At 39.4% G+C, this 10,439-nt stretch overlaps 1 protein-coding gene across 5 annotated transcripts in view; it reads left to right on the top strand.

Annotated features, from left to right (window-relative positions):
• Positions 1 to 10,439, top strand: part of CACNA1F (calcium voltage-gated channel subunit alpha1 F) — a 99,069-nt gene that overhangs the window by 72,966 nt on the left and 15,664 nt on the right. For all 5 annotated transcript variants that reach the window (XM_072431913.1, XM_072431911.1, XM_072431909.1 and 2 more), the window contains 3 exons: positions 2,712 to 2,808; positions 5,483 to 5,585; positions 7,234 to 7,335. In XM_072431913.1, coding sequence (XP_072288014.1) covers positions 2,712 to 2,808; positions 5,483 to 5,585; positions 7,234 to 7,335 — 302 coding nt within the window. The remainder of the gene's footprint in view (positions 1 to 2,711; positions 2,809 to 5,482; positions 5,586 to 7,233; positions 7,336 to 10,439) is intronic.

Here is a 10,439-nt window from a genome sequence, read left to right as displayed (position 1 = left end):
TAACTCCTTCCAAATTTACATGCAAAAAGCAGTACAAATTTTGCATGGAAACTTATTTTTCCTTATAGGCTGTAATTCTTAGGCATAACTCACTGTTATTTATCAAATTTAATAATAAACTTTTAATAACAAAACACAAAAATCTGTTAAAAAATGTTATGTAACTGTACAAAATGATTTGAATTTTCCACCGCTAAGTCCTGGCCGCACCGACGCATGTACCGACGTCACCGGGAAACCCCGTAGATTGAATCTGCACTTCGCGGCTGGAGATCAGAGGAAGCAGACGTGTCCCCAGGACCTGCAGGGACCAGCAGGACGCCGGGGGACAGCGACGGGAACAAAGTAAGTGGGGTTTTATCCTGGTTTTAGGTACCCCAAGTCTGACTCGGGATTACTGCTTTTTGCAAGTAAAATCGACCCCTAGTTAGACTCGGGATTACCACTAGGGTTTTTTTTTACCAATTAATACCTAATATCTAACCATTATCTAACCATTATACCATTTATTAAACAACATTAACCTAAATAACATAAATTTACATATACATTAACATATAAAACACATCCATTAAAAAAACAATGACATATAATTCACAATCCTTGCACATATAAAATTTTTCATCAACCAAAATAAACCTGTAAGCAAAAACCCATATTTAAACCACTGTGCCCAATTATACTATAACCAACCAACTCCAGTTTACTCCACCAGGCTGCAGGTCTAGGAAAGGCAAAGTCCGCTCCAACCACATAAATTTATTGTTTAACCGCACACTGGCCCGTAGCCGCCCAGCACCGTCCCAGGAGCCACACCATACCACCATTTAAATGGGAACCCTACCATTGGGTTGCCCTTCCCAAATGACCAACAAGACTCTTACCCTCCTAAACCCCAGGGTAGGAATTTTTCTTCCCGAAAAAACCGTCCCCCACTTCCGAGGGACCCTCCTACTTAAACCCTTCTATTCTCCTCCCCTATACTTCCCATTGGACCTCTAACTGATCCCCCTATCTTCTCTCACTCACATTAGCCCTTACTGAACCTGCAGGGGGCTGCCCTCCCACCCTGTCATGCCAGCCCTCCGCTGCGGGCTTCCCTTTATTCCTGCACTATACGATACTGTATCCACTCTCTTCCACCATTCTTTCTACTCTGTTCCAGAACTCCATCGTCTCTCTCTCTTTGCTTTCTTTTATGCATTGTATCTGCTCTCTTCTGGTTACTGCCTATTTCCAGCACAGTATTATGCACTCTTTTAGCTCTGGTTTCTGCATCTGCACAGTTTCCACACGGTATCTGCTCCCCTCCGGTATTAAATATGCTTTGCCCCAGCATTGCTCACTTCCAGCACAGTATCTGCTCTTCTGTTGTTGATTATTCTGCCTATGTACTAATTACTCTTTTTCTACTATAGTACTGTCTATGGCCACGGAGCCTATATTCTTCTGCCATTGTAGCAGCTCTGTTTTTATCCTGTTGTTTTTCATCTTGTGCCGGAAGACCTTATTTTTACCACTGGATACGTTCTGTTTTACCATTCCATTCTGTCTCTGCTCTCTCCATACCTGTAACAGGTCCCAATCATCACTTATACTGCTTTTTTCTATATCTACACCATCTCACCTTTGTTTCCTCATTCATTAGGAGCTTGCCATTTCACATTAATGTGATCAGATTCAACACATATTATTATTATTAATAATATTATTAATAATAATAATAATAATAAATTAGATTTATATAGCGCAATAAAGCGCTGTATAATAAATAAGGGTTGCAAATGACGAACACATACAGACAGTGACACAGGAGGAGAGGACCCTGCCCCGAAGGGCTTACAATTTAGGAGGAGGGGGAACACTCACACAACAGGAGGGGGGATATGGAGTGGGTGGAAGTAGTAAGTGTTTAAGAGGCAGAAGAAGATGGGTAGGCAAATTTGAAAAAAATGGGTTTTGAGTGCTCTTTTAAATGGACAGAAAGTAGAAGCAAGCTGAATGGAAGGAGGGAGATCATTCCAGAGAGTTGGGGCAGCTCTAGAAAAGTCTTGGAGCCGTGCGTGTGATGAGGTAATGAGTGAGGAAGCCATTAGTAGATCAATGGAGGAGCGGAGAGAGCGGCTGGGGGAGTATTTTTCTATCAGGTCAGAAAGGTAAGTGGGACAAGAACTGTGGGGGTATTTGAAGGCAAAGCTCAAGAGCTTAAATTTGATTTTAAGGTGAAATAGAAGCTAATGGAGAGAACTACAAAGAGATGCAGCAGAAGAGGAGCGGAGGGAAGGATGGATGAGTCTGGCTCCAGCATTCATGATAGATTGTAGAGGAGAGAGTCGGGTTAGTGGAATACCAGAGAGGAGGAGGTTACAGTAGTCCAGACGGGAGATGATAAGAGCCTGTACAAGGAGTTTCGTGTTCTCGGCGACAGGTAGGGGCGGATTTTGGAGATGTTGCGTAGATGAAAGTGACAGGACCTGGAAATGTTCTGAATATGGGGGGTAAATGAGAGGGCAAAATCGAAGGTGATGCCAAGACAACGTGCCTGAGAGGAGGGACGAATAACAGTGTTATTAACAGTTAGAAAAATGTCTATTCTGTTTAGTGTGGTAATTTACCTATTCTTTGCCACCCTTTCATGTTTTTATTTCCTCCACAGATTTCATATCATTTTTGTACCATAGCTTTATTTATTGGATTGCTTTCTCTTTAAGGGGTCGTATTAAACATTTGGATGTGGTGACCTTACTACGTCGCATCCAGCCACCCCTAGGATTTGGCAAATTGTGCCCACACCGTGTGGCATGTAAGGTAATAATGTAACATCAAAACTAGATTAAATATAGTGTTTAAATATATAATGACATTGATAAGGAAGCAGGTCCGAGCCTACGATGCGAGAGTGGGCGGGTTTTGGTATCATGACGTCACTCGGGGGGAAGTTTCTTTCCCTTTGAGTGACACACGGCTCCCCGCTCATGTGCAGTCTGGATTTCGAGGATTTAGTGGTTTATGAGTTCCAAAAGGTTGGAGACCACTGGCTTAGGATATTTGGGAATCAGATTGTTTGGTCAATACAACTCAAATCACAAAATACCCCTAATGTTTTTTGCCAACTTTTTACCTGTTGAAGGATTTGCCGTTCTGCTGATTTTATACAGCTTCCAAGAATGAGAATAGGAAGAAATATACAAAAAACTACAGGTTATAGGGAAGCATGTGACAGTGCTGGTGCTTGGTCATTGCCCAGGGCTATCACATGGGGGCAAGAAAAAAATTGCTAGCTCTGTGGTGGCTGCAGGTGGTAACTTGGAACTTACACAGGGGCAATGACTTTCTCCATGCCTCCATGTGATGCCATTGATGATCCCTTTTTTATTATGCTAGTTGCTTAGGTAGGATGCTGATCAAATACTTTTAACATGATCTAAGTTTTAGCCTTAAGCTTTTATCTGGCATATGCAAATCCATAGGGAGACTTAAGGCAAAAACCTACCAAAACCTAGAGCAAATACCAAGGTACTGTTCGGTTGATGCAGTTGTCTGCTTTGTTACAATTTGCATACTATTAGAAAATCCAAAACCCCCAAATATTTTACATGGGTTAAAGCTGTGACCTTGTAAATTTGTAATTACATATTTGTAGCAGTATTTGTAGGATTGGCCTTTACTATAAAGAAATTGGCATCTGAAGACCAATGAGGCACCATATTGGATTTGAACAGAGTTGATAATAGTGATATGTTTGTAAGAATTCATGAGCTGGTAAGCTTTGATACTACTTTGCTTGTTCAGACTGTTATTCGGATCTACACAAATTGGTGAAAGCAGCAACCGTATGTACCCCTAGGTTTTTGCACTTTTATATTTGTCAAACATCTTTATTTAATTAACCACAAGCACCATACAAATGAAGATTATTTAAATTTATAAGTCCAGTGGCAAATTATGTTTTTTTTCCTTGCTTTCATGTTGGTTGCCGCACCCCTTGCTTTGTGCTGTGGTTCTTGTTTCCAGCCATGAGGTCCTTAATTGTGTCCCTTAGTGATGTAGAGGCTGACAGGTGGAAGTACAGCACATAGCAATGGACACAGAATGTAGGATATCAGTGTTGGCCATTGCACTGCAACAGAGAAAAGCATAAAATTCCCTTTTTCTGGACAGGTAATTTTATCATTTTTGCAGGGATCTTGTTGCTAAATTTATTTTTGACTGGATGGTTTTAAACTTGCATATGGATATGATTTACAAATAGGGTTTTTTCTTTATTTTACTGTAAACCTAATAATAGGACATCTTATGTAGACGGAGAAGGCCTAATTGCAATATAAGTTGTGTACAGAAATGTTGAGAAACACTTGTATAATATTTCTAGCAGAGGGAAGAAGTACAGTTAACGCAAACAAATTAGTACCTTTACAAGTCTGCATATTAATAATAAATATGTATCATTTTTAATTTTTAATTTAAAAAGCAGTCTTTAGTCTCGCCACAGACCATGCCATGGCTGACCTAATGGGCCTGATTTATGAAAGCTCTCCAAGACTGGAGAGAATACACTTTCATCAGTGAACCTCAGTATGATCCAACAAACCTGGAATGGATTTCTTAAAAGTCATTTGCTATTTGTTAGCAAATGTTTTCAATCCTGGGCCAAATCTGTTCTAGGTTTTCTGTATCACCCAGCTTCACTGATGAAAGTGTATCCTCCCCAGCCTTGGAGAGCTTTCATAAATCAGGCCCAATGCCCAAAAAGTATTTTGTTCTCATCTCCTTTCCCACAGTGGTTATTCACTTGACTTTTTTATTGTGAGTGAAAAGCAGCAATAAAGGGTTGATCTGTGCAAGAAAATATGTGTACATAATGACATAAAACGGAGAAAAGCATTGACAGGGAAAGTAATGTTACTTCTGTAAAAGATAATGTCAGTGCATGTTAACGTTTAGCATTTATGTGTGCACTGTTATATAAAAAATATGTCTGATGTTAGATCTGTTTTAACAAATTACTACTGGATGAACTTACTTGGTGAACAGACTCAATCTTAATTATGTTTTGTAATTAGCTGCTTCCATGCTAACATGACCCTATATGAAATGTGGTTTCAGGTCTTCTGCTGGCTTCTGATAGAAGGGTAAAATACATTTAAGTACAATTTGCATGCATCCATATGTTACAGATGCCTTGTGGTTCAGTATAGTAATATTTCTGATGGAAAGTTGCTCTTGCATGTGCCTTGGCAGCTATACAATGAAGGCATCACCTTTCCTTTCTTTACTCTAACAGCATGTGACTTTCTCTTCAAATCCTCCCACCCATGGCTTGGTGTCACTTGGTGTCATAAGGGCACCAATGAAAAGAGTTGTTTAGAAATGTATTATGTAATATATATATATATATATATATATATATATATATATATTCTATTTTACTGGTTTTGATGGTTTCTGGAAAATGTTATCCAATTCTTTACTATCCTTGCAGAGACTGGTTGCCATGAATATGCCTCTAAATTCAGATGGTACAGTGACGTTCAATGCCACCCTTTTTGCCCTGGTGAGAACATCCCTGAGGATCAAAACCGAAGGTATAACGCATTCATTTTTAAATGTATAATTAAAAGGCGTTAGCAGGAAACTGTAAAACCATTAAAATATTTGTTCAAGGATTCCTTTTGTAATATACGTTGCAGCTATTGCAGCAAATGAATTACACAAGAGAACAGCTAACGTTTAAATACAAACTGGACAAGTCATAGACGTTTGAGAAAAAGAACAGCTGCATACACCTTAAAGAGGAACTAAACTGTGGAAGCCCCAGAAAAGCAAGGAGGACAATGAACTAGTCACCAGTATTGCCTATGGTCCCCTTGCAACTGACCTCCTCAATACTGACCTACTATGTCTTATTCTGCACTGTGTCTCAGTGTGGAGGTGGCCATTCTTTTAGGGGATCAGGGATTTGCTTCCTTTTAACAGAGCTAGTTGTAAGAATATTTAGGAAGCAGTAGAACCACTCAGACATGACTTGACCCACACCTCTTTAATCTGTCGCTTCATATACTATGAGAAAGGCCGACTTTTTTCAACATATAAAAGGCTATCAGTAAACTGTATTATATTTTTGGCTATCTTATATAGTTGTATCTTGTTTACAAATTGTTACCACATCTTGTATGGATCCACACACCCCTGATTGTAATTTACTTGTTTGTTTCTTTTTTTATATTTACCTATTTTAAAAATTGTTTTAAAAAAAATACAATTTATAAAAAGAAGCAGTAGGACAGGTGGGGAAGGCACAAATCCACAGAAGGAATGAAACAGAAGCAAGGGAGTTCCTTGAACTGCACGTTCTCAGGTGTAGATTCCTCTGCAGCATGGAGAACAGAGATCAGCACAGTAGTGACATCACTAAATCAAACCCCAAATTCCCTAAAAACTAGTAGTCAGAGGCAGCAGTGCCATGTCACACTGCAAATATATAGCTTTGAGGCTACAGAACAGCAGTGCACTGTTATTTATCAAGAGGAATTCAAGCAAATCTTGAAGGATACTGATCTGACACAGTTAAAGTGTATGTTAAGGCAAAATAAACAAAGGAAAGTGTGAGTCAAGGCAAAAAGAAAAAAAACATATGTAGTACATCTCTGCAATACATGCACATTTGTACATGTGTACATTTGTTTTCCAGAAATGTATAATGCATACATGTGTACCTTGTCCACAAATTGGCTGCACCTTTGCAAAAGTCTTGCCAGGTTCTCAAGAGTGGGAACAAGCACAGCCATGTTTTTCAATACCCATAATTCCCAGTGACACATCTAACCATGTACTGTATGGCTAGTTTTTACCAAACCCTACATAGTATGTAGATTGGGCCTGATTTATGAAAGCTCTCCAAGGCTGGAGAGGATACACTTTCATCAGTTAAGCTGGGTAACACAGCAAACCTGAAATGGATCTGGTCTAGGACTGAACACATTTGCTAACAAATAGCAAATTACTTTTACTAAATCCATTCCAGGTTTGCTGGATCACCCAGCTTCACCGATTAAAGTGTATCCTCTCCAGCCTTGGAGAGCTTTAATAAATCAGGCCCATTAAATTAAATTAAATCATATTGTAGGCTAGTAATAGAATGTGTGTTGTAATTTGTGCAAGCTTTGCTTGTTCTTGGGCCTAAATCTAAATTTAGAGCCTTCTCCACATTTATAAATTACTTTATCTTTTCAGGGAACCTGGAAGCAGCTAATGAAGAGCTGAGAGCTGTAATTAAAAAGATCTGGAAGAGGACTAAACAGAAAATATTAGATGAGGTCATCCCACCGCCTGAAGGTTAGCTAAATAGGATGAGATGATTGGTATACGATTAATCTAACTCATGCATGCTTTGGGGAAAGCAGAAATAATTGCATTATTAACCCAATGGGAAGACATGAAGTTTGGGTGACATTTTAAAATATGTCAGGATCTTGACTATGGATTGCAAAAATCTGTTTCTTTAAATTTGTAATAAATTAATAGGTTGATATTTCCTAACCACAACCAAACATGCAGCTGGAGGCAACCTGCTCAGAAGTCTCTACTACAGTTTTCATTGAGGACCTATCCAACATGGCTGCCATAATTGAGGACATGTAATCCTCAATTCATTGTTTCAAATGGGAATATCCACTTTTTCTCCAGTTGACCATTGTCACAGTGAAAATAGGGGAATATCCAAAAAGAAAAACATTGGGAAGGGTCCTCTACTAACACCACTGCAAGTGTTACCTGGTGGTTTGCCTATAAGATAATGAATAAGGTGATATTCTTTCCTTATTCCTTGCTATCCCAAGCCCAGGTTGAGGACAAGCCCTCAGAATTCTGAAGTACAATGCAGTACTGCTGGTTTTGCATTGGAGGGGATGACATCAGAGGGCTGTGACCAGTTGGGCAGGGAAGGAAAGAGTTTTTATGGGACTGGTCACTTAAACAGGAGAAAGGCTGTGGCTTTAGGTTTAGGGAAAAGTATGTCACTTCCTTCATCATACCCAACACAAAATGAATGGTTACCTTTGCGGTAGAGAGGGGGATCCACCACAAAGGTAAGGGTATTTACCCCCCAGAATTCTATTTTTAGGGTTCTGTTTGCTACATTTAGATATACCGATCATTACCTGGTCTGTTAACAACTGTCCTAATTTGAAATATTTAAGACTGAAGATATTTGAGATATTTAAGACTGAACTCTATGCAGTAATAAAAGGCACAGATTAATATACTGTGTTTCCCCAAAATAAGACCTACCCCGAAAATAAGCCCTAGCATGCTAATCATGCAAGGGTGAAATATAAGCCCTCCCCCGAAAGTAAGCCCTATTGGCTTCTTCGGAGGGTGTGGTCACGTGGTACACGGAGGGATACCAAGAGGAAGGAGGGAGCAGAGAGAGAGCAGATTTCAAAAGCACTGGAGCAAGGGGTGAAGAAATCGCAGGGTTAATTAACCTACAGTACTCAGGTGTGACACTAGCAGAGGTTGGTGGATTCTCTTTTCAAAAAGTCCTTGCTAGTATTTCATTCATTAGCAGCAATGCATATTTATTAATTGATTTATTTTTTTTGCTTCTACTCAGATTTAACATGTAACTCTATGAGTCACATGGTAATTGTCAGCACATTTTCTTGTTATGTTGCACTTGTTTGCTTATGAAGCTGTGTTTTTTTCATTACTCATTTATGTCAATTCTTATTCATGACTTCTTGTATATAACAGAAGAAATCTGTGATTTTGACAGGTCACAGGTAACACAGAGGTATCTTTCTATGGCATTGTAATATTGGTTACAGGTTTTGGTAAATACAGATTTTTGTACATGAATAAATATAGATTTTTTGTGAGAAAAATAAGACATCCCCTGAAAATAAGCCCTAATTAGATTTTCAGAGGTAAAATAAATATAAGACACTGTCTTATTTTTGGGGAAACACGGTATCTGTGGTTATTAATAAATCACATTTTATGTAAATACTTGAGTTTAAACTGGCATTGGCTTCTTAAAAATCAGGGGGCGGGAATGGAGCGGCTGGGAGCAAATCATTTGCTTCCAGGATGCACAGCAAGGCCCAGCAGCTCAATCAGCTCAGAACAGGCATATATACAGGGAATGAAGGAGGGTGTAGTTAATCCATCTTGTGTTCTGTGTGAAGGATAGAAGCAGGGAGAGACATGGATTGTGACAGGGACAGGTTAGGAGCCTTCTGTATATCTGTATATATACAGATATAGCAGTTTTTGATGCTACCTGGTCCCATGTACCAAAGAAGCTACTTTGCTACAGAAAGTTTTTTGTCCTACTCTCAAAAAAAAAAAAAAGATATTTCAGTCTTTCATATCTCTTGCTATTTAGCAAAAATGCCAGTTTGCTACAGAAAAAAAGTCTGTCCTATTTTCAGTCTTTGTATTTCAATATTTTTATTAAGATTTTTTCCACACAATATGAAAGACAAGAAACATTTAGACATAGACCAAGCACATAAAAACCAAGTACAGGAGACAAGAATACCAGTGCAAATGTCCAGAGTAAAACCGAACCTAATAGACTTTACAGTAACCAACCTTCTCTTAGTGTCTCAGATATACATATGGAAACAGAGTGAAATAGATTCTGGTTGGTACATCAACATCAATTGCTACTCCTGCAACATATTTAACCAAAAACACTGCAACAGTAGGACAGAATGACATAAAACACAAACGGGGAGACACAACACAGGACACCAGGGAAAGGGTGGAGAAAAAGAGGGGGGTGAGCAAACTTAGGCATCCTGATTAGATGAGCGGTATGAGATCCAGAGATCCCAGATCTTATCAAACTTCCCCATTGTATTCTGGAGAATATGGGTCATTTTATCGTTGACCATAATCCACTCCATTTTGGCATAAAAGGGACCCATCTGAATAGTAGAAAACTTCCAGGATTTAGCTAGGGTGATCCGAGCCGCCAGCAAAATCATCTTCAAGAGCTTCAATACGGACTTGGGAGCTTCCAGATCACAGCCTCCAAAACAAAAACGGGATATTGAGGGACAGTATTTAGAGATCCGTTCTGGGACCAAATACCACCTAAGTAGAACTTTATAGTTCACATCTATCAAGGCAGAATTTAAAGTAATTTTCGAGAGAGAGTAGGCCAATTCACTCCATTCCTCCCTAGAGAATGACCGTCCTAAGTCTTTCTCCCATAAATCCATATATCTCAATTTGAGTGGGGATGCCAATAATGTACTATATACTATAGATATTTGACCCTTAAGCTACGTACACACGTCAGATTTTTATCGCCCGATAATCGGCATCGGCCAGTTATCGGGCGAAAATCTGCCGTGTGTACAATCGGTGTCGTCCATCGTCCGGACGACCGACCTGCCGGATCCACGGACGATGGACGACAGCCGATC

Source organism: Pyxicephalus adspersus, chromosome Z (assembly GCF_032062135.1).
Source record: "Pyxicephalus adspersus chromosome Z, UCB_Pads_2.0, whole genome shotgun sequence".
In the NCBI taxonomy this organism is placed as follows: Eukaryota; Metazoa; Chordata; class Amphibia; order Anura; family Pyxicephalidae; genus Pyxicephalus; species Pyxicephalus adspersus.
This window is presented reverse-complemented; position numbering and strand designations above follow the sequence as displayed.